Source organism: Gracilinanus agilis, chromosome 3 (assembly GCF_016433145.1).
Source record: "Gracilinanus agilis isolate LMUSP501 chromosome 3, AgileGrace, whole genome shotgun sequence".
NCBI classification, from domain to species: Eukaryota; Metazoa; Chordata; class Mammalia; order Didelphimorphia; family Didelphidae; genus Gracilinanus; species Gracilinanus agilis.
The window spans coordinates 277,217,734-277,245,689 of record NC_058132.1 but is presented as its reverse complement, the minus strand read 5'-3'; the positions used below and the strand labels follow the sequence as shown (position 1 = coordinate 277,245,689).

The following is a 27,956-nucleotide window of genomic DNA, read 5'->3' as shown; positions in this document are numbered from 1 at the left end:
AAGATATCATATGTCTTTCCAATCTTGTTATTTCTTAATTTCTGCTTCTATTTTCCTGCCAGAGAGAAGGGTCTTTGGACTGGTTTTGGACAGAGCAAAATGACTGCTAATATAATGGCATACTAAGTAAGGAAGAAAATAGTATAGTACCAAAGGAGGTTACTTCATTCTGTAAGATTAAAGGAAAGAAGGAAAGGACAGATAAAGAAAGACACAACCTTTTTGCTGCCGATTAAAGCAATATTTTAATTTTGAGTTGTTATTTTGATATATAAAATACATACATCAAGAGAATTCAGATCAGATAGCCTCTATCTTTTCATTAAGGTCAACTCCTGACAGCAATTAGAGAATGACACTAGACTTTTTTTTTAAGGAATTAAAGAAAACTTAGAGTTCATTCTGTGGTGGGTCTAAGAAGTTAGTAAGAAATGAGTAAAAGGATTACTACAACAATAAGATCTTGTTTTACTGTAGGCTTAGTCAGCATAGTTTTATTGATATTGCCAGAAATACTCAGTAGTTCTGGAATAGGTGGAGATAAAACAGATGGCAAGGATTATCTGTTATTGAAAATTAACAAAGTGATAACAGGTCATTAAATATGGGGTTTAGATTATGTAAACCTAATAAGTCTGATTTCAACAGATGTGAGTACTCCAATCCCAAAATGACACCACGCTAGAACACTTCTGGGAAGGTGACTTAGTCCTGGACCCCAACTGCAGATTTTATTATAACTGATGGTTGAAAGGAGAGAAGTAAAACTCTGAGCTAAGCCACTCTTCAAAAGACTAACATCAGCCATTCATTAATTCAGAAATGTATTCAACAGGCATTTATTACTTTCCAGCTATGCACCAGGCATTGGAAATGACACAACAAAGTGAAACAGTCCTTGACTTCAAGGAATTTACATTTGTTATAGGAGGATGAATGGATGACATATATATATATATATACATATATATATATACACACACACACACACACACACACAGATACCTACAAACAAGAAAGATGTATGTGAAGTAAATCTAAAAGTAATATTCCATGACCAGGGAGGGCACTAACAACTTGGGAATCAAAATGGACATGCATTTATTCTTCAATTTTGTCTGATTCTTTGTGACAGCATTTGGGGTTTTCTTGTTAAAGATGGTTGAGTGGTTTGCCTTTTCTTTCTCTAGAAAGATTTTACAGATGAGATACTGAGGTGAACAGAGTTAAGTGACTTTCTCAGAGTCACACAGCTAGTAAGTTTTTTAAGCCAGGATTGAAATCAGGAAAATGAGTCTGCCTGACTTTAGGCCTGACACTCTCTCTACTATACCACCTAGCTGCCCATGCTATAGGATGGTGATGGCTAACCTATGACACACGTGTCAGCGCTGACACATGTAGCCATTTTCGGTGACACGCAGCCACATACAGAGAAGTATGGGGCTGCATGTCGAGGATGAAACATTTGCTGTAGTGTAGTGTAAACACTGTGCACTATAGATGACAATTTTACTTATATTAATTTACCTATTTTAGTTTATTAAATACAGTTATATATTACAATTATACATTTTTGTTATTTTAGACTAAAAATATTGTGAAATTATCAGGTTTTTTTCTCGAAGTGACACACCACCCAAGTTATGCTCGATTTTTTGGTGAATTTTGACACACCATGCTCAAAAGGTTGCCCTTTGCTATAGAAGGTAGCATTTAAGGTGAATATTGAAGGAAAATATGCGTTTTGAGAGTCAGGAGTGAGAAAGAAGGGCATTTCAGACAGATAGTTCTGGCAGAAGAGGCAGGAGTTAGAATGACCTGGAGATAAACGGCAAATCATCTATCTACTTTGAAAGCCTGAAAAGGAAGAGGGAACCCAAATTGAGATGGGCTTAAAATGCTAAATAAAGGAGTTTGTATTTTATACATAAAGGTACTAAGGACCCAAATAGATAAGTTACTTTAATAGGAGAATGACTTTGTCAGAACTGTATTTTAGCGATATTACTGACAATCTATGTGAAAGATCAATTGGAGAAATGAAAGATCTGAGGCAGAGAAACTCATTAGCTATGGCTAGATTGTCCCCTGCACAATAGAATAAACAAACCCTCAATAATGGGATTCATAGAGGTAGTTGGTAGCACAGAAGATAGTGTTTAGTCTAGAGTAAGAAAAACTAAGTTCACATTCAACCTTCAATACTTACCAGCTATGTGACCCTGGGGAGCTCACTTAATTTCTTCTTGCCTCAGTTTCTTTACCTCTAAAAATAGGGATAAAAATAGCACTCAACTCCCAGAGTTATTGCGATAATATTTGTAAAAGTTCTTAGCACAGTGCCTGGAACATACTAGATACTACATAAATAAATGTTTATTCCCTCATCTAGTCCAACCCTAAAGCAATCCTTGAAATTAGGGCATCTTTAATTCATATAATTTTGATTTGAACACTTCTAAATTTCTTTGACATGAGAGAGACTAATGAGCTATTCCAGTTTTGCAGTAACCACTCAGGTGAATTAAAGAATAATAGTTCCGGTACTAAGATAGACACCTTGTAAATGCATTGGGAATTTGCTTTGAAAGTTTTTTACTAACACTGAATCTTAACTCATAAAACTCATAAAAAATATATCGACTATATTCCACACTAAGTTAAATAAACTTCTCAATAATGATAAAATATTTGTTAGCTGTGAGGGAAAAAAGGATTTCTGGAATGGGCAGGAATTTTCCTATCGATTTTAGAATTCAGACAATTATTCTATACTCTCAGTTTTGTACTCCAACGCAAATGAGTCAGACTAATGGATTCAGACACTGTCTTAATTGTATTACGATACAGCTGCGAACGCAATTGGAGCATACTCGCTGACCTCACAGCTGAAAAAACTCTTTAAAAGATCTGGAAACCAGATGTTCCAGTCAAATTTCAGCAGCTGCTTGAAGAGTTTACCCTGAGTAGCTCCCAAAAGACTGTTATCCATTTTCTACAACTGAAGATATGATCGCCTTAATTTATTTCTTTGTTTTGCTGTGGGATGAGGCTCAGAGCTGGGGATTCAAGGATGGAATCTTTCATAACTCCATTTGGCTTGGTAAGAAACTTCATTCATATGCTTTTTGTTATGAAAACAGTGTCTTATTTTTTCAAACTGTAGAGAAACCTGCCAAACCAGCAAGCTCTCCCGCAATTCATTTAGAGGTGAGTGTTATTTAAAGAAAATGTCTTTAAAAAGATCTCAATGAGATTTATATTCTGAAACTACTTTGTCAGTGTCATATTGTTAAGTCTTTAGTCCCCTCTTCTAAAGCTTAGAAGTGGTTTCAAAAGAATAAATTTCCAAGGAGAAGAAAACAATTGACTTTTGAACACATTTAACATAAAGGTTTAGATTATTTTTTTCTCTATATGAATGTGTTACATTTTCAGGAGAAGATCCCAGCAAAGGTTGGAGGAGGTAGGAGGAATTATTATCTGATAAATGTTTTAAATAACTTTTAAACTGTATCTTTTGTTTTCGCTTTGCCTAAATTTCCCTCTCTATCTGAACTTGCTTCTAATGATTTAATGGAAAATATAGTTAGGACTTCAAATTGCAATCTACATAGTCTTCAAAGCATTTTCTCCAGTGAGAGTATATATAAGCTTTATATCTCCCTCAATTTTAATTAAGTTTTAGCAAAACTTACATGTGCTATATGCAAAGAAAAGGATAACTTTCTGACAATACTCTATTTCATGCCTTTTTTTCCCTCTGGGTACATACTTTAAGATTTCATGTCATTAAAAAAATGTGGTTTAGCAAATCAATGTAAAAAATAAAGGTGATATGATATTGAATGTTAAAAAGCTCCCTTCCCCTCAATTCCCCCCCCCCCCAAAACCGTAGAGAACAAAGAAAATATCTCAAATTCTCCAATGACTTCAGTATTAACTTTGGGATTAAATTCTCCCTAATCCTCAAAATGAAAATACATTTTTTATCACGTTATGCCTACTCTGTCATAACTGAAAGGTTTTTTTGAAGTGAAGAAAGGAAAATGCATAGAATAGTGCTGAAAATATAGAAATTACAGTGGTCATGAAATATAAGAGGATCTGCCTGGATCTTAGTTTCACACTAGCTAAGCTGGGTCTGGATCACTTTTTCTTTTCAGCATGTCATACTTTCAATAAGAGCCTCAATGAAAATTTCATTAAAAAGACAGATTTGTAAGGGTTGGTCTTGTCTTCTCTTTATTTTTACCCTTCTCCCATGAATCATTTTCTTACTGAACAACATTATTTCCTTGATGGAATTGGGCTGATATTTGTTGCTAAAGTCAACAAATATATACATTTAGTTACATTGCTTGCCATTTGAGGTCCTTTTTGAATTTGTGCATATTTTTTAGCCAGTAAGCAGAATCATTTAAAGGAGAAGAATGTTAATTTTATGCTTTACAAAAATTTCATATGGGTTGATGGTAATAGTACTGTCCCAAAGAAAGAAGAATAAACACTAATTCTTTACCGTTGTGGCATTAAAATCCCCATGAAGTTTTGACTTATTAAATTTGTTTTTTAACTGAAATTTTCTTAATATTCCCATTATATAATTATCATTTAAATCTGCTGCCCATTATCCATCAGAAAAGTTAATAAAAATTTTTTAGGATTCATTAAAGTCAAATCGGTAGTGAAATAGAATAAAACTTTTAAAACATAAAAAGTATTCTTAGTTTTTGGGCTTCATCAGCAAGCTAAATTTGGTCCATGGACCATAGTTTTATTAGACTAGTATTATTAGAATACTTTCTTAGGAATAGTGGTCTTAAAGCTTAAAGAAAAAAGATTTTGCCATTATGCAAAGAGCACACAAAATTCATTTCAATCATTTTCTGGAGCAGTTCTTTACTAGAACTAAAAGACTTTAGAGATGGGAAAGACTTTAACAATCAATTTAATCTAATCCAACATCCATTTTACAAATGGGGTAAATGGGGACCAGGTAAGGTTAAGTGATCTTGTACAAAGTCAAACCATGTATTATTAGTTGAGACAGAACTAGAACCCCAGTGTCCTAAGTTCAATTCTCTGATTGTTCTACTATAACTTTTCTATAATAGGAAGCACCTAAAGACAGAAGAAATATATTTGTTTCCTTATGTAGAAATCCTATTTAACTTTTGTAAACATATAAATATATATATATATATTTATATATATATACACACACGTTTGTGTGTGTGTGTGTGTGTGTGTGTGTGTGGGTGTGTGTATCAATGATGACAAGGATAATGATGATAACACCTAGGTAGGTGATGGCAAACCTGACACACATGTCAGCACTGAAACGTGTAGCCATTTTCAATGATACGTGGCTGCATATAGAGAAGTATGGGGCTTCATGCTGAGGATGAAACATTTTGCTGTAGTATAGTCTAAACACTCTGTGCCCTATAGATGACAATTCTACCTATATTAATTTACCTATTTTGGTTTATTAAATACAGTTATATATTATAACTATATATTTTTGTTATTTACACTATAAATATTGCAAAATTATGGGTTTTTTTTCTCAAAGTGACATACCACCCGAGTTATGCTCAGTTTTTTGGCAAATTTTGACAGATCAGGCTCAAAAGGTTGCCCATCACTGACCTAGATAGTATAATGGATAAAATGCTAGACCTGGAATCAGGAAGACTAAAGTTCAAATATTGCTTCAGACAATTACTAACTGTTTGACCCTGGACAAATTATTTAATCTCTGTCCACCTCAGTTTTCTCATCTGTAAAATGAGGATAATAATACTTCCCCCCCTGCCCTAGGGTTTTCATGAGGATCAAATAGTAAAATATTTACAAAGTGCTTTGAAAATCTTAAAGTGTTATAAAAGTGCTAAATATTATTATACATATATGATTATTATTATTTGGTAAAATTAGGACTGCCTGAAGACCTGTCTCAATGTATGAAAATTCTACATTTTGAAATATTTTAAGTAAAATTTAAATAAAAGGATGAATAAGACAAATATCTATAGTAACTCTAACTAATAACAGTTTTTCTAAGTTCTGCAGAATACCACCTTAATAAATAAGTCTAATCTGTAATTAGCAAAATAATCTGCAAGCAAAACATTAATTTATTAAATATGCCTTTCTGAACTATTCATTTGCTTGTCAAGCTCTTTATTTAATGAAAACTTCAAAACCTGGTATATTTAAAATTCACGGACTGTGGAGTAGTTAATCTTTTGGAGGTAGATAAAAATGATATTGACTATATCATATTTGCCAACAAAGGGGGAAAAACCCTGAGTTGAAATCTCATCTCTGCCATATATGACTACAATCAAGTCACTTTGTCTCTATAGATCTCAGATTGTACATTTATAATGTGAGGATGCTAGACTAGATGACATCTGAAGTTCTTTTTTTCTTCCTTAAACCCTTACCTTCCATTTTAGAATCAATACTATGTATGGGAAATGTAGCCATCTGCCTGCCCACTGAAATTCTTTTTAGAAAAAAGAGAGGAAAGGAAGCAGGAAAAGAAAGAGGAAACATAAAAATAGGTCACATATTTGATACCTACTTTGGAGAGAAGGAAAGAAAGTCCTATGATACTAGAACGTGTCTTCCTTAAGGATGATGATGATTGACGGGGCAATAACAGTAGAAAGAGATTCAGACCTAAAGTTTGGAGAACTGAGTTCAACCACTATACTGTCTTGGAATCTTATTTGTGTGGTCAAGAACAGGTCACTTAACTTCCCAGACTCAATTTCTTCATCACTAAAAGGAGGAGTAATAATATTTGTGCTAATTTTATTATGAAGCAATTGTGAAAAAGTCTTTTCAACCTTTAAAATATTATACGTTTGAAATACTATTATAATTTTATTAGCTTTAAAAAAGAAAAAAGTGGAATTATACATTTAAAATTGAGAATCATTACTTGTAGTGAGGGGATAAAAGGAGATGGCAATGAGGGGGTACCCAGGGGCTAGGAGCCAGTAATTAAACTAGCCAGAGTTTGGAGTTGATGTTAGCACAGGGGAACAGCCTCAGCTGAGCTGCCCAGTGAGTCTCCACAGCTAGCTGCAGGCTCCTGTAAGATGTTGGGTTGGTGGCTCCTCCCTGCTGAGGTAACTGACTCCCTATTCGGTGAGAGCAGAGCCCAGCAGGAAACCATGGATCAACTTCCTGGCCACAATGGAGCCTTAGCTTTCGCTTCCACAGTAACCCCTACTTCTCACAATTCTGTCCTCCCTTTAGTCTCCTAAACCTTGAAGGTATTAGAATAATCACAGGAATTCACAGATTAAGGCTAAGGGATTTATTCGAATTGGAAAGGGAAAACTAAGGTAAGAGGGTTTAGGTTTGCTAAGCTGTTGCTAGAGGCAACTGGCAAGTGCTGGCAAAGACCTAAGGGTCTTGACAGGCTGAGGGCAACCAGCCCCCAGCCAGAGATGACTAGACTCTGGCTTGTTACACCAATGATGTTGTTGAATTGCTCTACAGATAGCCCTAACCACTAGGCATACTATCTAAGTTCCTGCCCATGATCCTCCTCCCTTCCACCATTCCCAATCAGGGGCCTCAAGGGGGAAAGGCAGGGATAGCAAGTTGTCTGGGTGAGGTCAAGGGAAAAAGAACCCCAAGGTTGGGTTTGCAGGGCCTTATATAGTCACAGCCCAACTGCTGGTTAGCACCTGGCATCCGGCACCTGCCACCCCAGAATTCCATTCTGATAACTGACAGGATTGCCTAGGGCAGGGGTTGGCAATCTTTTTGGCCGTGAGAGCCATAAACGCCACATTCTTTAAAATGTAATTTCGTGAGAGCCGTACAGTGCTCACAGTGCTTGCTCCTGTAACAGAGCGCACTCCTGTAACAGCGCCTGAAAAAAAAATTGACTTTATGGCTCCTGCAGAAAGAGCCATACATTGCAAACCCCTGGCCTAGGGTAATATTGCAATGCAAGAAACCCTGCATTACATACTTAACAAGCATTTATTAAATTCCTACCACGGCATGTGCAAATACAAATACAAAAGTGAGAAAATACTAGGAAAAAATACTAGAAACATAAATGAAAAAGTGAGAAAGCCATTATCAGAAGCTAAAATTCAATTCAGTTAGTCAAAAAATGTTTATTAAATATATACAGTATGCCAAACACTGTGCCAAGCCCTGGAGATACGAATAAGAAAAAGAAAGACAGTTCTGGTCCTCAAAAACTTATGATCTACTGGTAAAGACAAAATATTAAAATAAATAACTAAATAACTGAGGGTAGAGGTTTGTGCATGGAGGCACAGTAGAGTTCAAGTACCAGTACATCTGGTGGGAAATGAGGAATATAACATTTATATTGAGTAGATATAGCATTTTGAGTATACAGTGATCCCTCACCTATTGCAGGAGTTACATTCCAGAGACCCCTGTGATAGGTGAAAATCTGTGAAGTAGTAGCATTATATTTATTTTATTATTTATACATATTTTAAGGCTTTATAAACCCTTCCTGCTCTCCTATAAACCTTTTCCATACTCTTATAAACACTTCATATGCTCAAACACTTTCTGAGCATATGAGCACAGTGCAAGAGAGCAAACAGACCGATGCTACAATCACTGAACCAATCAGCATCCAGGATACAGAATACAGTGCTATGGTTGGTCATCTTTATTCCATCAGTCAATAGTGTGCCGTGTACAATCTCACATTGGCAAACTTGCACAAGTAGTAGTGGCATAATGCATTTCCATTGTGTACAATGTGGTTTTCATCTGCAAAATACCATGATGATACATGATCTGTGGAACTTTTAGGATGGTGCTGCTACTTAACAGAAATAGGAAAGTTAGGAGAAGTATATGGGTTTAGGAAGTAAAATAAGGAGTTCAATTTTAGACAAACTTGAGTCTGAGGTACCTATAGGATATCCAAGTGGATATGCTTGGCAGACTTCTGGACCGAAAGAATAGTTAGTCACATAGGTTTGGGAGTTGTTTACATAGAGATGATGGTTGAATTCATGGGAACTGATGAGCTCACTAAGACAAAGCATATAGAGAAAGAGATGAAGAAAGCCTAGGACAGAATTCTGGTGTATTTCCATCTATAGAGAGAAGAAAGTAGATGCTAATCCTACAGAGGCTTCTAAGAAGGATTTGTCCAACAGTTTGGATTATTATCATAGAGCAGTGTCATTAAAATCCAGGGAATAGATATTATCCAGAAGATAAGAGTAGTTGGCAATGACAAATAATGCATAGTAATCAAGAAGAATGAACATTGAGGGAAAAAACACTAGATTTTGCAAGAAAGAAATCACTGGTGACCTTACAGAGAGCAGTTTCAGGTAAGTGGAGAGAATAGAATTCAGTTTGGAAGAGATTCAGAAGAGAGTGGAGAAAGGGAAGATAAACAATATTTAAAAAAAGATTTTTAGCTGTGAAAGAGAGGAGAAATGAAATGATGTGACTGAGGTGATGATAGGATTAAATGAAGGTTTTAGAAGAATAAGGAGTGAATGTATTTAGACATGTTTATAGATAGAAGGAAAGGAGATAGTGGAAAGAAAATGTTGAAAAATAGGAAGAGGAGATCATAGAAGGGTCAAGCTTGGGGGCAGCTGGGTAGCTCAGTGGATTGAGAGCCAGACCTAGAGACGGGAGGTCCTAGGTTCAAATCTGACCTCAGACACTTCCCAGCTGTGTGACCCTGGACAAGTCACTTGACCCCCATTGCCTACCATTACCACTCTTCTGCCTGAAGGGTTTAAAAAAAGGGTCAAGCTCCTGGAAGAAGTGGAAGGGAGGTAATGAGATAAAGAACCCAATTAGAGAATAAACATTGACAAGGAATGGTCTTCTGAGAGAGGGAAAATAAGGAGAGAGTGAAGGATGATGCTGTGGTGATTTGAAATTTGGAACTGCCATGGATAGGAATATCACTCTAATGACCTCAATATTTTAGGGAAATGTGAAACTTATTCTTTACCAGGTATGGGGGGATTGGACAGATTGGCATAAATAGATTAAGGAGAGAATAAAACTTTTGGAACAGAAGTTGTCAGGAGTATGATAAAGTAAATCAGGGGACAGTAAAAAGATTTGTGTTCAGTAGTGAGCAACCAGTTGAAATTACATGAAATCAGACTGTAGTGTAAACAGTCAGCACAACTTCTTTCAGTTACACTAATGGGCAAAAAGTAGAAAAAAGGTAGATAATGGGACTAAATTAGGTTTGTATTCTCTGAATGGTAATGGTTGGGCCCTAGAAGTAGCAGGGAGGAACAAATAGCATACCTACTCTTACTCTTGGTCCAAGAGGTCTATAGCATGAGAGAGCGTACACTGAATATTGGAGAAAGTGGCCATGAAAATAATTTACAGAAGAGGTATCTGAGACCCAGAGAGACTAAAAGACTTGCCCAAGGTTACCCAGGAGAAAAATAAAACCAGAATTCAAGTCAAGAATTTCCCATTTTGAAGTCAACATTCTTTTGATTACCTCACATTGTTTCTCATCTTATGCTTTCCTTATCACTTAAGGAATATATTATTTTTGTTTCAATACGGTATTTGTTTCTTTTGGATTTAAGGTTTTTTTGTTTTTTTTTGTTTTTTTGGTTTTTAAACCCTTAACTTCTGTGTATTAGCTCATAGGTGGAAGAGTGGTAAGTGTGGGCAATGGGGGTCAAGTGACTTGCCCAGGGTCACACAGCTGGGAAGTGTCTGAGGTCACATTTGAACCTAGGACCTCCCATCTCTAGGCCTGGCTCTCAATCCACTGAGCTACCCAGCTGCCCCATTTCTTTAAGGTTTTGCCCAGTTTTTAGTTTGTTTATTAAACTCTTAGGCACTGTTGGTTATTCTCATCAAATGTCTGATATTTTTCCAAGTCCATCAACAGAATGGATCAATTTTCATTACTTTCTTCTGCCTTCATTATACTCTTATTTTTGTTTTCCTCTCCATGTTATATAAATAAAATCAATGTCCAAAGAAAGTCAGTATTTTTCTATTTATTGAAAGGTCCTAATTTTGCCACATCCCCTCCCACATTCATTAGTCTCTCCTGCTATCATTTTAGCCAGTCTACTTGGTGTGAGGTGGCAGAGTTGTTTTGATTTGCATTTCTCTAATTATTAGAGATTTAGAACACTTTCTCATGTGCTTATTGATAGAAGCTTCTAGAGCAATGATGGCAAACCTTTTAGAGACAAAGTGCCAGGACCCACCACCCACCCCCCCAGACCAAGTGTTAGCATGCCCTGGCCCCCAACTTTACCACATAGAAGGGAAGAAGAAAGTGCTTTCATTGGACTGCTGGGCAGAGGGGCAGGTAAAGTGAGGAATGTCCTTAGCAAGTGTAGAGAGGGAGAGGGGAGTGGCCCAAAGACTCTGTTCCCCTCCAGTTCTGCTGCCTGTGAGCTGCCCACTTTACCCTGTGAACGTCCATTGGGTTGCTAGATAGAGGGGCAGGGGATGTGAAAAAATGTCATCAGGCACAGTAGAGAAGGGGAGGGGGGAAGGGTGCAGTTCCGCCTTGGTATCTCTGCCTTTCTAATAACAAACTATGGGAGATGGGGAGGGCAGCCCAGTGGCCACAGAGAGCACTCTGCATGCCATCTTTGGCACCCATGACATAAGTTTGCCATCACTATTCCTAGAGCAGTGCTGAGCTCCTAGAGCAAGCTGAGAATGGGGACATGATGAAGACTTCCTGCTCTTACTATGTCTTCACAGAGTCTTTGCATTTAGTAACCTAGAGAACGCAGCTCTTTTTGTGGTAGCAAAAGCATTGGAAATTGAGGGAATGTCCAAAAATTGGGAAATGACTAAACAAATGGTGCTATATGATGGTGATGGAATACTATTGTGTTATAAGAAACAATGAGCAGGACGATTTCAGAAAAAGCTGGAAAAATCTATATAAATTGAGGCAAAGAAAAAAAAGCAGAACCAGGAGAACATTGTATACAAGTAATAGCAATATTTTATGATGCTCAATTCTGAAAGACTAAGCTACTCTCAGTAATATAGTGATCCAGGACAATTCTGGGGGACTTATGATAAGGAATCCTATCCACCTCTAGAGAAAGAAATGTTGGAGTCAATGCAGATCAAAGCATGCTATTTTTCACAATAGTTTATTTGTTTTTATTTGGGGGCTTTCATTTTATATGAGTATTCTCTTACAACAATGATGAATTATGGAAGTATGTTTTGCATGATAATACATGTGTAATCCAAATCAAATTGTTTACCATCTTTGATGGGGGGGTGGGAAGGAAGGTAGGGCAACAAAAGAAGAATTATTTTTAATAGTAAATCAATACTGAACTAATTTACTGTTCAAATATTCAAATACTACTTCAATGACTCATGATATCTGAGGATCATCATTATTAACATCAGCTATCGCTGTACTACTATGTAAATTAGTGCTTCTAGTTATAAAATGTTGCATCAATTCATATTTAATTTTTATCTAAAACGCATTCACGTACATTGATAGTGTTACTATGAATCACATATGCTAAACATATTAGTATTTTTTTTACTTTTAGGTTGATAGTGCAGAGAAATTTTAAAATTTTTGCCTCTTTCCCTAAAATTTCCCTCATTCATATTTTTTCCCAAAACTTTTAACAAAGAAAAGTCAGCTGCCCAGATTGAATAGTTCTGGAAAGCAAATTGGCAGTTAAAATAGCTGATGTAATGTTATAACATTAGTCACAAAATTTCCAGTGAATTACAAGTCAGAGCGATAATGATATAGTCCATTTTCCACATGGCCCCAGATCCCCATAAACATCTGAATTGAATATTGGGATTATGGAGAATAATGGATAATAAGTATGCTTTCTTTGGTTCATTCACCAATCCCTAAAGTCATCTAAACTCAGTTTGTACTAGTAGACTAATCAAGTAACAGGAATAAAGTGTTATTGGGACTAAATTAGCAAAAGAATAAGAAACTGATCTCAGCATAATTTCTAGGATCTGATCTCTACAGAAATTGTGGAGGATATCTGGGAAACAATTCTGGAAGATTCCTATGCAGGGAGGGTATGGCAAAATCATTGTCTTAACTAAACCTAACAAGAAAAGATTCAGCCATATGGTATCTGAATGTCCCCTGGCACCTGCCATTTTCCACCATCCCATCTGCAGCATCAGATCTTTCTCTTTTAACTTCACTTAGCCAGTTAGCAGAGTGTGCTATTTCTATTGTCCTTATTCCAGGAACTGCCATGATCCTCTCCATGTGACTTTCTGTTCTCTCCCCTCAAATAGATTTCTTGTGATAAAATATACCTGTCCCAGTGACAACACGGGCTCATAAGACATGAAGTGCTGGGAAATTCAATCAAGCTCATCCTTGAGCCCTATGGGAAATACAATTAGTTCTTTTGGATGGGACCCATTGCACTGATGTTTTGAAATTTTGTCAATTCACAGAACAAGCAGCAGGTGTCTATCATAGAGAAGCTCGTGCTGGCAAATATCAGCTTACCTATGCAGAAGCAAAGGCTGTATGTGAATATGAAGGAGGACACCTTGCCACGTATAAACAACTGGAGGCAGCCAGAAAAATAGGTACGTGATCTTAGTAAATGGGATTTTAGGGGGTTTGCTCCCTTGAGGAAAAAATAAAAGTTCTTCCCTCCCTTGCCCTCAGTAATTCCCTTTCAAGGTTTCTCTAATGTCCCTTGTCTCATAGAAAGGTATAGCACAGTCATCTCAGGTACAGTTAAGATAAGCAGCTGCTCAGGATTATAGGAGGCAGTGGAGATAAAACAAGGGGCATTTCATATTACTTTTGATAAATGGTTTGAATATTTTCAATGGCAGATTGTTCTATTCTCCATCGAATGCAGGAATTTATATCATGATGAATTGTCTCATATATCCCTCAAAAAACTTCTACTGAACAGCAATAAACAAGGAAGTTATTTTCAAATCTTTTTTAGAGAAGCCTTATACAACCTCAGAATAAGAAGAGATAGAAAAATACTGCAGAGGTTTTCTTCCTGCATATCTGCGTGACACAAAGCTTAAGCTATTTCCTGCTCAGGCAAATTCCTCTAGGTTCAGGAGGCAAGCAAGTACAGTATGTAAATATGAAGGAGAGTGCCTTTGTGAAGCAAAAAGTGCCATGAAGAGAATATACAAGTCCCTGGCTTATTTATTGCATCTTTTGGATTTCCTCTTAAGATTCAGACTATGACTATCTCTTGAAATATCTTTCCTTCTCAGTATTATTCATCTCCCCAAGCATATTTCTTTGCTCATTAAAAAAAAGATCCAAGTTTATGGAGTGTATTGCTTCTAGAAGTAGAGTTAGCGTTAAGCTTCTTTACCCATTTTTTTTTTAGGCTACTGTTTTTTTTTTTTCTTCAAATCCTATTGTGATAGTTAACATGTCATTACAGTTGGAGAAATAATTAAAGTACAACAAATCCAACAGTATTTATTTACTGAACTAGTTTCCTGTATGACATATTCTAGCTATGAGAAAAGCTATGATATTGGTTTTAAGAAGGGAAAAATAGGGATGGTGGTGTCATGAAACTGGCTGGAAGATACACTAATAAGCAGAGGAAGGAAAGAATTGTTTGTTTTTCATTTAATCTTATTTATATTGATGTATTTTATTGTCACCAAGCCATTAACACAAATTTAAAAAGAAAAAGGGTGAGTAGGAGAAGAAATCCAATGGAACTAAATGTAGCAATTCTAGGCTTACTCTCCCAACACATACCACACACATACACACACACACACACACACACACACACACACACACACACACACACACACACACACATGCTTGGTCCAGGTCCAGAGCTAAGCTGGCTAATGTCCTCCTTAAGGTTTTAGGGTACACATGAGAGGCAATGGGAAATATCTTTCTCAAATGTTATCCACTTGAAGCCCCATTCTAAACAACGGTGGATATTATTCTAGCTTTTTCAACCATTTAATATCACTTGTCTTTTAAAATGCAAAAATGCAAAAAAATATATAGCAAGGCCAGAAGACATAAAGCATTTTTCTCTCATGGTAGCATGAGAATTTCCCTTATACTACTTTGGGAAGTGGACCCAAACTTCATTCATCACTTCTTACATGGCTTCTCATCTTTCTTTAAATTTTTCATATCCATCATTTCCTAGAGCCCAATAATATCCCATTATATTAATATAACATCATTTGTTCAGATATTTCCCAATCCGTAGTCATGTAATTTTTTTCCAACTTTTTGATATAGTGCTATGTTAGCAGTCTTGTCATCAAGTTACTAATAATCAATCTGCTCTCCTGAAATGAAAAGATGATATTTATTCTCCTCCTTGGCTATCCAAGGATTGCCCTTTTTTGAAAGAGAGAATAACTAGCAATAACTTGGACTTTTGGGTCATGACCTTCATCATATGGAGGGTGTAGCATTGGATTTGGAGTTAGGCGCAAACTTAGCTACAAATACTGTTCTTGTGTCACATCCTATGTAACAATGGAAAAATCATTTTCTCCCTCTGGCCCTCAGTTTTCTCATCTGTAAAAAATAGGGATTTGCCTAGATAACTTTTTAAGGAATGTCTTGCTTTAGTCATGTAGGTAAATGAGGGACTTTCCAAGGCTTTGCTTCTACTTCAACTGAGCCTCTTTTAAGGAATATATGATGCCTTGAAGTAAAATGTACCCCAACAAAGCCATATGCTGCATTCTTAAAGTAAAGTAAGAAATGTCTGTTGAATTGAATTTCAGAAATGCTGTATGTCCTAAAAGCAGAGTGCCCTAAGTAGGTCATGGAAAATAGGACAATAACATATTCTAGATTTAGCTACTTGTGTAGGGACTATCTTTTATTTGTCTCTGTATCTATAGACCATAGTAGGGTTTAATTAATGTTTGATTGATTTATGAAGCATTACTTTTCCTTACCTACATTTTGATAAAATACCTTTACTAAAATTAATCTCAGCATGAAAACTGAGGCTTAGAAAATATTATCTAAAAGACTAGAAATAATGATAAACTATGTTAGTATCATTTTAGTTAGGATCATTTATTATTTTTTTATTTTTTTTAAACCTTAACTTCTGTGTATTGGCTCATAGGTGGAAGAGTGGTAAGGGTGGGCAATGGGGGTCAAGTGACTTGCCCAGGGTCATACAGCTGGGAAGTGTCTGAGGCCGGATTTGAACCTAGGACTCCCATCTCTAGGCCTGACTCTCAATCCACTGAGCTACCCAGTTGCCCCAAGATCATTTATTATTGATTGGAGTTGGGAAGAGGAGGAGAGGGATAGGTATTTCCATAGAAAATACCGTACTTCAACTTATATTCTTTACAGACTTAGAGTATTGAAATTTATGATCCATCTGTGTCCCATCTTATACTGAGTAAAATGATCTTTTCTTATAAAAGAGAAGTGATGATATTTTATAGACAAATGTTTCCATTTCTCAGAGAAGACTGCTTCACTGAAACCACTCCCTAAAAATATTCTTTCACAAAATGCATTTGAGTAATTGGGAAACTGACATGAAATTGAATGCAACCACAGGCTTTGTTATATTTTATTTTTATGGTAGTTCTTGCTAACTTGTGATAGAATTTACCAATTGAACCTATGCAATACAACTTTTTCTTGCAGGATTCCATGTGTGTGCTGCAGGATGGATGGCTAAGGGTAGAGTCGGTTATCCCATTGTGAAGCCAGGGCCCAATTGTGGATATGGAAAAACTGGCATTATTGATTATGGAGTCCGCCTCAACAGAAGTGAAAGATGGGATGCTTATTGCTACAACCCTCATGGTTTGTAAAAGAACATTATTTCATACCTTTTGTGTATAGTAGTTTATGGTGAGCCACAGGGACTTAGAGAGGACTGTGTTAGAGGGATTTCTTCAAATATGATGTAGAATGCTTCATTCCACAGAAGATTTCTGCAACTGTAATAAGAAAGATCTGAATTCAAATTCTGCCTAATATAAGCATTAATTGTGTGGCCCTAAGCAAATCAATTATTCTCAGCCTCAATTTTCCCATCTGTGAAATGGGACTATTAATAGCACCTAAATTCCAGAGTTTTTATGAGGATCAAATAAAATATGTTGGTTGGTTGTTTTTTTAAATTTTTATTTAGAATTTTTTTCCCCCATGATTTCATGGTTCATGCTCTCCTCCCAAATCTCACCTTCTCCCTCCCAAAACCGACAAGCAGTTCCACTGGGTTATACATGTATCATTATTCAAAACTTCAAATAAGATAATATGTTAAGGGACTTTGTAACATTCAAAAGTTAAAAAATTTTTTAACCATTATTATTTATATCTGTAAGAGAGGTTTTCTCTTTTTTTGAAGAGTAAGAAGATAGCTAAGATTATGTGATCACTCTTTTACTCTCATGTCTTAAGGTTGGTTATTGGAGCTAAAATTATATCTAATTATCATGTATACCATATTTGAGCTTTAGCAATACAATGCTTTGGGGGAGGTTCAAGATAAAAGTCACTTAACTAGTTACTACAGGTAGGAAGTAGTCCCATCTAAAGATGGGAAGATAATTAGCTTAATCTATTCCAGTTTACCTTCCCTAACACCAAACACTAATTACAAGAAAGATAATCATAGACAGCAAACAAATATATTTACTGAGGCAAGTCAAAAAACAGTGATCAAGAAAGTTATACAGATACGGTTATGTGATGGAGAGGTGGGAAAGTGAGGAATGTCCTCAGATGCATGGAGGAGGGGAGGAGAACAGTTCTGGTTTTCTCGTAACAAACTCTGGTGGGTGACTGCAGGCGTTCCCACACGTGCCATAGGTTCCCCTCATCAAGGATCTATTCCTTACTTACTCCATCCCATAATTATCAATAAGTAGTAAATATCTTTCTTTTGCAAATCTCCCTATGCCGCTTAGAATAGAATTAGACATTGAAAGAAATGCCAAGAAAATGCCTGGTGAACTTCACGTATTTATTTTGACTTTAAGAAACTGAACAAAATCTGCCTGAGCTATGATGGTTTAGGACTGGAGATCACTTTGATTTTCCATTTCTATCCTTAAGGAACTTCCTGAAAGAATGAGTTTTATCTTGATTTGCAGCAATTTATTTTAGATAATCATCTGCAGACAATATGCTTCAAAAGTCTACCTATACATACTGACATAATTCAATTTAATCCAACAATCATTTGTCCAATTCCCATTATATATGGAGCCTTGTGCTAAGAAGGCATTAGGGACAAAAAAAAAAAAAAAAGAAATGATGCATTATGTTGTAGCTGCTCACTAGGGATTGGGGTATATGGGAATGGGGCACAGAGAAAAAACATGTATAGATAAGCATAAGCATGTTATAATACATTTAAAAAAAGGAAAAATGTGGAGAAAAGCACTCTAGAAAAATTAAAGTTATGAGGAACTAGTATTACTAAATAGCAAATATGAACAGTAGCTATATATATTTTTATGTCTACCAATTACGCAAAAAATATTATTCCAAAAACATTTTGAACGAGAGGAGTTTAGTGAATTAGAAGGTATTGTGTTTTCAAAGGGCAGCTAGGTGGCTCTGTGGCTAGAGTAGGGGCCTGAAGTCAGAAAGACTCATTTTCCCCCCCAAGTTCAAATCTGGCCTCAGACACTTACTAGCTATGTGACTCTGGGCAGGTCACTTAACCATTAGCCTCAGTTCCTCATCTGTAAAATGAGCTGGAGAAGGAAATGGCAAAGTACTCCAGAATCCTTGCCAAGAAAACTCTAAATAGAGTTAGAGTCTGAAAGGCTGAACAAAACCAAAATGTTTTCAAAAGTTGCATTCTCTTCCTGGAAATGGCTCAAAATTTTTGGATTATAGTTTACCCCTAACATAATTGGAATTGTAAGATCACATTTGGTTTTAGTGGATTTCTTAATTATAAAGGAAGTGTCTAACCTGATTGAGTACAGGGACTAAGTAAATAAGCATACATCTGAAATAGCATGAAGTCAATCAAGAACAATTTAAATGAAAAGACTCCTTTTTAAAGTGTCTTTAAAAATGAAATATATGCTGTTTATCAGAACTGATTTCACCAGGTTCATTTTGATCAAAATTAGTCCATAAAAATGAAATTGTGATAAAAAGTAGTCTTGCAAATTTTGAGGAGGAAGAAATCTTAGAGGGCAATTATTTCGGGCCCCACAATTTTTTTTTCTGTTAATAAACATTTTTTCTCTTTTTCTCCATGTCTCCTTTCACTGGAAAAAAAAAATCCTTAGTAATAGATATGTATAGTAAAACAAAACAAATTCCCACATTGGTCATGCCCAATCACAGACCCATTATGAGGCTATATCTTAAATCATAAGCTAAACATGACATTATAGATTATGACATGGGCTGACTATGAAATTATAGATTGAAAATAGTTATGTTTTTAATGTTTAATGTATTAAAAATTTTAGCTTTCTGGGGGAAATGGATAAAACACGCACAATTATATTTGTTTTATTGTGAAGTTAATTTGTTAAATTAGAATGTAGTATGACAATTGATTAATTTGGAATAGTATTAAATATAGAAGACCTATAAATATAGGAAATTAAAGAATAAATAATACGGCAATCTTTGGTAATCACCTTTTATTAATTATAATCTTTATGAAGTAGCTATAAGACCAGGAGGTAGCCAGAGTAGGCAAATTCCTAAGGGGGTCAAATGTTGGGGTGTTGTAGGCCAGGAGTCTGGTGGAACTGGGGAGGCATGAGTTAACCTTCTGACACTCCCACAACATGAGGGACTGTTATCAAGGAAGCTGTTCTGTAGATGGGGACAGTTTGGGCTAACTTTGCCTCTAGGAATTGATCTGGGTTTCAGCAGTGGGTACTTTGGACAAAAAGAGTATAAAAGTGTTTGAAGGACTTTCGTAAAGAGCTCTTGATACCCTAGGAAATCTTGCTAGGGGTGTGATGGTTTTTAGCATGCTCATTTGCACCTCTAAAATTGGTGAAAACTATGAATTGAGTTTGACAACAAAATGTTTTGTTGTTTAGAATGAAAAGAGTGGATAAAATGTTTATAATGCAAATTAAGCTTAAAAGTGTATTGTACTTCTATTTTCTTTGAGAAACAGTTAAGAATTTACCAGTATGCTATTGTTCCTTAAAAAACTCAAAAGTCCCTTCCACCTTAGATTCTGTGAAAAAAACTATAAATGTGTTAGAACCTAGAAGCTAATCTATTCAAAACATGGGTTGTTTTATTACCTTATTTTCCCTTTCAGCAAAGGAGTGTGGAGGGGTCTTCACAGACCCAAAACGCATTATTAAATCTCCAGGATACCCAAAGGAATATGAAGATAACCAAATCTGCTACTGGCATATTCGATTAAAGTATGGTCAACGTATTCATCTAAGTTTTCTGAACTTCAGTCTTGAAGATGACATAGCTTGTCTCGCTGACTACTTAGAAATATATGACAGCTATGATGATATTCATGGCTTTGTAGGAAGGTAAAAATGACTTTCATATGTCTAATTAAATTGAGAGGTAACAACTCCTAATTTCTGGCTTTGCATTTCTAAAGTATTAATTCCCTACAACCATTTGCTTAGATAATCCTTGACTCCACATCTGTTTTGACAAAGAAGGCCTCTTTGGCAAGAAAACGCTTGACTTGTTACTATATTGTGTAATGGTAGCCTCATTTTCTGATTGTTTTTGTTGCTAAGAATTAGCTTTATAGTCAATTTTTAAAAATTCACGTGTTGATCTTCTAGTAATGGATTCAAGGTTAAGGAAAATGTAGTATGTGAACTCCATAATAGTTTCAATGTCACTATATTCCCTCCTGCCCATCTTGTTTAAATAATTCCAATGAACCACTAAGCCTTACCTTAGTAATTAAGATGGCTCTATTAAAAATCTCTCTTAAAGGTGTCTTTATGCAGAGCAATTTTCACACTTTGCTTCTTTGTTTCTTATTTTTTTTATTTTTTAGAAAAATTTTCCATGGTTACATGATTCATGTTTTTTTACTTTCCCCTTTAATGCCCCCCCCCCCATTTCATTCCCCCACCCTCACCCCCCACCCATAGCCGATGCGCATTTCCACTGGTTTTAACATGTGTCATCTTTCAAGACTTATTTCCATATTATTGATAGTTGCATTGGTGTGGTCCTTTGAGTCTACCTCCCCAATCGTGACCGTATCACCCACACACTTAAAAGAACATAACAATAAAAATCTATTGTTCTAACTCTACAGAGATCATCTTAGTCAAATGTCCTAGGAGTTCACATTTGTGGTACTTTGATCTTTTTCTATATCTTCCTTCTTTAAAGTATGTGGCAAATTTCCATAATCTCCATGCAAATGGGTAATCCAATATGTTACTCTAAAATTTTTTAAAAATAGAATGTCGGATGGGAGGTCCTAGGTTCAAATCCGACCTCAGACACTTCCCAGATGTGTGACCTGGGCAAGTCTCTTGACCCCCATTGCCCACCCTTACCACTCCTCCACCTATGAGCCAATACACAGAAGTTAAGGGTTTAAAAAAAATAGAATGTTGTTTTAGGGTAGTATAGAACTATTTTTAAAAAACTAGTGAAAATTATTATTGAGCAGGAAAATGGGTCTTTGGAATAGTTTTTAAGAAATGTGAAGGAGAAATATATGAAAGAGGAATGGGATTTAAAAAAAGTGAGTGCCTTTCCTCAAAGTCACACACAAAAAAGTTGTCTTGCCTCTTTAAACCAGTTTCAAATATTTAGTAAAAATATCTAAGACACTATTCATGAGGTAATTTTCAAAAGCTTATTATTCTGCTACTTAAATTACATTATGTAATGTTTTGTTTAAATTAATTTCCTAGAGGCTTACATAATTCCAGCTTTTTAAATTGTTCCAAGTAGTTCTTTTCATCATGTGAAAGAGAAATAAATCAACACTCCTTTGATACTTTTGCCATTCAAAAACCATCCCATAGTTAATAGTTGGCAAAAATACCTTCAGAAAAGGAAATGATGTTGTCACTTTTCTCTGACACCTTTTTTTACAAAGGAAACTTATGGTATGGAATAAAGAATCTGGTATATGCATTTTCCAAAGAATTTTAAATTACCACTATATAAACAATTACAAAAACACAAATGAGGAAATGCCAAAATTTTTATTTCACTTGTGACCTTAATTTTGACAGGTTATTTGACAGGTGGTTCACTCAATTGCCACACTCTAATTTCTTGTCCCTCTTCTCACTTTTAAATCTAATTATTCAATCAGTTGAAGGTACTTTCTGAAAAAAATGTACCTCAGTTGAAAAAAAAATGAGTTACTGCTTAAGGGAAAATAACATTTTTATCAGTAGTAAGGACCAAGTAATAATCCATGAATCATTTTTTTTTCCTTCCAGATACTGTGGAAATGAGCTACCAGAAGACATTATTAGTACAGGTAATTTGGGTCCAGTTTGGGTCACTGAGATTGAGACATAATTTCTCAGAATAAATTTTAATCATAGAATTTTAGATTTGGAAGGGTCCTTAATCTTCTAGTTTCAGCTCCCTTATCTTACAAAAGAAGGCATGTAGGTACAAGTAAAATGATGTGACAAAATCATTTGGCAAAAGTACAGTGGCAAAAACATTGGATCTGGAATCTAATGCTTTTGGTTTCATACTCTCTGTGCCCCTTTGTGCAAGTGATAACTTTGGAGACTCATGGGCATTATTATAATTTTATTTGTGCTGTCATTCTTAGCAGACTGTTATGAGTAAACCACTTTGCTATTTAAATGTGTTATTATGACTTGAATCCATAACTCTCCTCCACAGTCTGATCTTATTACAATGATGCCTTTCAAAAGATTTCTCTTTCTTTGAGTCAGATTGTCATAAAAATTAATTCTGTGCCACCATCTTCCTCCCCTAATATTAAAAACTTGCAGTTATATGGCACTTTTATGTTCTCAGACTGTTTATATAATATCTTTTATCTTCTTTCATTCTAAGATTTAGTAACAAGGATTATTACATTTTATAGATATAAAACTGAAGCTCTGGGTGGTTAATTGACTTGTTAAAAAGTTACAAAGAGATAGATAAATAAGCCCTAAAAGAATCATGTATACCAAAAAATCCTTCTCTCCACCAACAAGGCTAGCAAAAGCTTGAAATTCTATACTTGATTTATTTGCTGCATATCTCTTTGGGAAATATAATGCTTAAACTTTCTTAGTCATTTATATATACCATTTTTTAAGAATGAATTTATTAGGTCCTTTTGAAAGCAGGTTTTGATGGGAGAGATGGGAAAGGAAAGGTAGAAAAAGTTTCTGAGTATCTGTTCCAGAAGGTTTAGAGGATGGTGTAAACATTATGGATATGAAAGCAAAAAAAAAAAAATGAAATCTACTCTATTCACAGTTTTATGGGGTCTACTCATTATAAATGCAAAAATGGGGTCACTAAAAGAAGAGTTCAAAAGAAAATGCAAAAGCTAATTTATTTCATGATGATAAAAAACAGAAGAAAATAAAATTTTAGTTGCCAAGAGGAACAAATATTAGCATGAATAAATGGGGAGGGGAGGAAGAACATTTTATAGAAAGCAAAATAAGATTTCTGGATTAAAAAAGGCAACAGAGAAAAAAAACTTGAGAAGAAAAATGTGTAATGTTTCATTCTTTCCATCCCAATGTCAGTTGTGTCAGCCTACATGAAATGAACATTTTTATGTTTTAAAGATATTTAGAGTATCTCTCAAGGGTCCTTGCAAATTGGGAAGGGCCCAATTTAAATCCAGAGGAAGTCTTACCTGTGACATGATTGCCATGGTCCCAGACTCTTGGGATCAGACATGTTGCATTTCCTTTTTTCGGTGTTCTCAGGCACTGAGGGGACTGGAGTTGTCTCTTCTCTAACATTAGCTTGAGGCCCTACCAGCTGTTGACCCCCTTTCCCATGCTCACAGGCTTAGTGACTTGCACCCCAGTTTTATTTAACATAACAAACATAGGATTAGCGCTTACAAAGGGATATTTACTTCAAAAATATAGCAAGAACAAACATACAACCATTTCACCCAGCCATCAGTAGAATAATCCCTCTTGGGCTATCTTGGGGAATATGCTGGCAAGAGATATGGAGGAATTGGGCTAACAGTTTAGCTCCATTTCTAAATAGCATTAGTTCATGTTCAAAGCACACAACACATAGTTCATGTCCAAAGCCAGCATCAGTGCAGGCTTTTGCTGGGCTGGAGTCCAGGACCCTTGTTCCTCGGGGTGTTCATTCTGGGCTGGCTGTAACACTCAGCCTGACTTCCTGGATTTCGATGCCTCACACTCCTGGGCCAAATCATCAACTAAATAACTATCACCTATAACTGAAAGGAACAAATAAAGATGCCCATTTTTCTGTGCTCCAAGTCCTAGGATAAGGGATGAATGGAGAAGGGGAGGGAGGGAAGGAAGTAGGTAAGTCCTTCCCCCTTACTCCATGCTCCTTCCAGCTAAGAGTAACGCCTTTCATATTTAGACAGAAATGTTGCAAAAGCTATGCTAAGTAATGCTGGCTTTAAAGAGTGACCAGTCTACAACTGTCCATGTAAAAAGACTGGTCCCAAACATAAGGCAGGCTAGCACAGTCCAAGCATACTCTAGGCCTGCAGTTAGCTAACATCTCCTACATAGATGGCATCTTAGGTGGTCTAGACATTCCCATATTCTGCTATATTTGCTGCATTATCATAGTTTTAGGACATGGTTCTTTCTGTGGTATCTGTCTCAGTCTCTTAAATTTATCCCATGCATTGGGTCTCCTAGAATGATTTTCCATTACTTTTAGGACTGATTTTCTAGCCTGCTTTAAGAGTCTATAGTTTGGTACTGAATTCAAGTCCATTTCTTGCCAGTCTAGGTGTCATTATTCCCTGTGTTGTTCTTGTTTCTTCCATAGATGATCTTGTACAGACTTCCCAAAGCACAGGGATAACCCCAAATCCACAGGCTCTTCAGTCAGTTGCTAAACTCCAACTCCCCAAAAGCCAACTGCCATTAGAGAGAGTCACTGAGAAAAGCCCTTCTCCAGCATTCCAGGTTTGGAATGTTCGGCTCTACAAGCTTTTGCCTGGTCTGCTTTTGCACTAACTATAATAAATCCTAATCTATAATTTTCCTATAACAGAGTAGAAACTGTGGAAGCTCCCCCCCCCCCCCCCCCCAGCATTTAAAGCCAAAAGACTACCTTAGGATCAATCTCTCAGTTTCTGGCCATCATCCTCAACCTTTCTTGGCTCTTTATGGTGTACCAGGAAATGGGACAAAATCGAATTGTCTTTCTTCTCAGTAGCTCTGAAATTAGAAGAAAAAAAAATTAACGATTTAGCATCTACTTAGGCAAAGCTGAAAGTCTCCAACTGATGTGGAGGTGAGATCCTTAGTCTTCAAAGACTATGCAATTGAACTATGACAATTCAATTGACAAAGCAAGGACCATCACCAAAACAACTCTTAATGACCATATACTGAGTTATAAAGGGCTTGCAAGGGCTTCATTATTGAAGAAAGTGCTATTTAGAGTTTCTTGAGGTATTTGTTCAAGGATTTATGGTATATGAACCAATAAGGCCTGATCACCCTTCCTCAAAGATAGATGAGGTAAAATGATATCCCTATTCATAAGGGTTAAATGTAGGAGTTTGACAAAGTGAGAAGAGCAGTTTAATAAAAACTTTGTTTAATTTAGAAAGAAGTACAGATGGAAAGATAGAAAAGGGAAAAAGAGAGATTAATGATCTTATACCCTATAAATCTACCTAAACTAAGTCTCACTAATAAATAATTCCTAATAACTACCTATAATTTCCTAATACTACCTCTTCTTCTGTCTTCTCAGGACAGGTTCTTCTGCCTGGCACACTAGGTCTACTTTACTCTATATCTATAAAATATTCTCTAACTAACTCCCTAAAACAATAGACAGCCAACTGCCAGCAGCCCCTTGCCTGAGAGCCAGACCTCCTGCTCTCTAGAGATCCCAGAGGCAACCTCCCCTTCCCCCCATCCCTCAGTGGCTGCTTCCTTTATCTGCTCACTGACCAACTGCCATTTTACAACCTTCCTGCCAGAAAGGGGTTCCTACTTCCTCTCCTCAGTGTCCTGGTCTCCTTGGTAACAGGAATCTTCAGCTCTGGCTCACTGCTCACTGAACCTGTCAGTTCTCTGATCCAGTGAGAAACCTTCCTCTCTCCCCTCTTAAGCTAGACAGAGGGAGAGATTAAGAAAAACCCTCTAAGAATTTTGTATAGATGACAGAAGATCACAGAAAGCCTGGCACATGAAAATCAAAAACTTGAAGGATCTGGGAGGTATTTAGCCGAGACTAAAAAAGATTTAGGGGAGACTAATAGTTTTTCGTTAAGTATGTGAAAAATGGCCTCACTGAAGACGAATTAGATTCGTTCTGCTTGAATCCAGAGACCAAAACTTGGAACAAATGTGTGGAAGCCCCTGTAAGGGAGATTTCATCTTTATTTGAGGAAAGAAACAATCAAACAGCCACTCAAGTAGCATGGTTCTCTCTAAGTAGGGCCTTGAAAACTTGTCTGGTAAATTATAGTTGTTGTTCAAGTCTTTTCAGTTGTGTCCTCTTTCTTCTTGACCACATTTGAGGTTTTCTTGGCAAAGATACTGGAATTGTTTGCCATTTTTTTTTTTTAGCTTATTTTACAGATGAGGAAACAGGCAAACAAAGTTAAATGACAGGGTGACACAGCTAGTGTTGGAGGCCAAATCTGAACTCGGGAAGATGGATCTTTCTGACTCCATTCTATCTACTGGGCTACCTAGTTGTCCTAAATTATAAAGGAAAACTTCATTTAAATTTTAATTGAATTTTAAGGTCTCTTCCAACTCCAGTACTCTATGACAGTTATAGGAATTGTCTACAATTTTAAGGCTTTGCTGAAACAAAATTATATCTACCCTACCATGTGCAAGGCACTATGTCAAGTGCTGGAGGCACAGAGGTTAAAAACAAAACAAAATAAAAACCCATCCTTAATCTCAAGGAGTTTAGAACCTGCTGCTGCCCCCAGATCAAGAAGACCTACACAATTAAAACTGAAAAAAAAAATGCACTAAGACTTTTGGGACACCTTGCATTTATTAACTCTTGCTGCAGACAAATAGCAACCTAGTGTTGATTGGAAGAATGACTGCTCAAGCCAACTTGTGCCCTGTCCTCTGAATGCTACTTCCAGCCTAAATCCTTTGTTTGTTTTTGTTTTAACTACTTAGAACAAAAGCTGGACAAGTATAACAGAATAAGGTTTCACTGGAGAGAATTTCCCTGTTTCTCTTAGTAAGGTAGAGAGCCTCTACAACTAAAGAACTGATAGATAAAACACTGATAGATACAGTAGTTTAAACCTCATTTATTAATACTCCTGTTCTTGAAGAAATGTTAAAGCTGAGGAATTTTCAACAGATAATGAGGAAGTAATCTTTGTGATTTCTTGCCATAGGAAATGTCATGACCTTAAAGTTTTTATCTGATGCTTCAGTGACAGCAGGAGGTTTTCAACTCAAGTATGTTACAGTGGATACCACACCCAAAACTGGTGAAGGAAAAAATGCTAGCACAAGTTCTCATGGAAATAAAAACTTTTTAGCTGGAAGATTCAGCCATTTGTAAACCAACACAGCATCATCAAAATAGGATATTGGTGTTTGCATTTTTTACAACTTTCTTTGTATCTTACTTTTAAAAAGAAGTCATTGCTGTCATCCAGAGGGACAGGGGCCAAATGTCTTGTTGATGCTAACCTTTGCACCACTTGGGTGAACAGTGAACTTAGTGGGTGAAGATTAAAATCCAACTAACAAAATAAAAGTGAGAAGAAACACTAAAGAGAAGATAACTT

The 27,956-nt window shown here is 36.1% G+C and overlaps 1 protein-coding gene across 1 annotated transcript; it reads left to right on the top strand.

Moving 5' to 3' along the window:
- Nucleotides 1-3,012: 3,012 nt before the first annotated feature.
- Nucleotides 3,013-27,727, top strand: TNFAIP6 (TNF alpha induced protein 6). Its single transcript, XM_044666588.1, has 6 exons — nt 3,013-3,106; nt 13,486-13,623; nt 16,688-16,849; nt 20,310-20,538; nt 22,444-22,484; nt 27,558-27,727. Exons 1-6 carry the CDS (start codon nt 3,013-3,015, stop codon nt 27,725-27,727), a joined length of 834 nt encoding a protein of 277 aa, XP_044522523.1.
- Nucleotides 27,728-27,956: the final 229 nt, after the last annotated feature.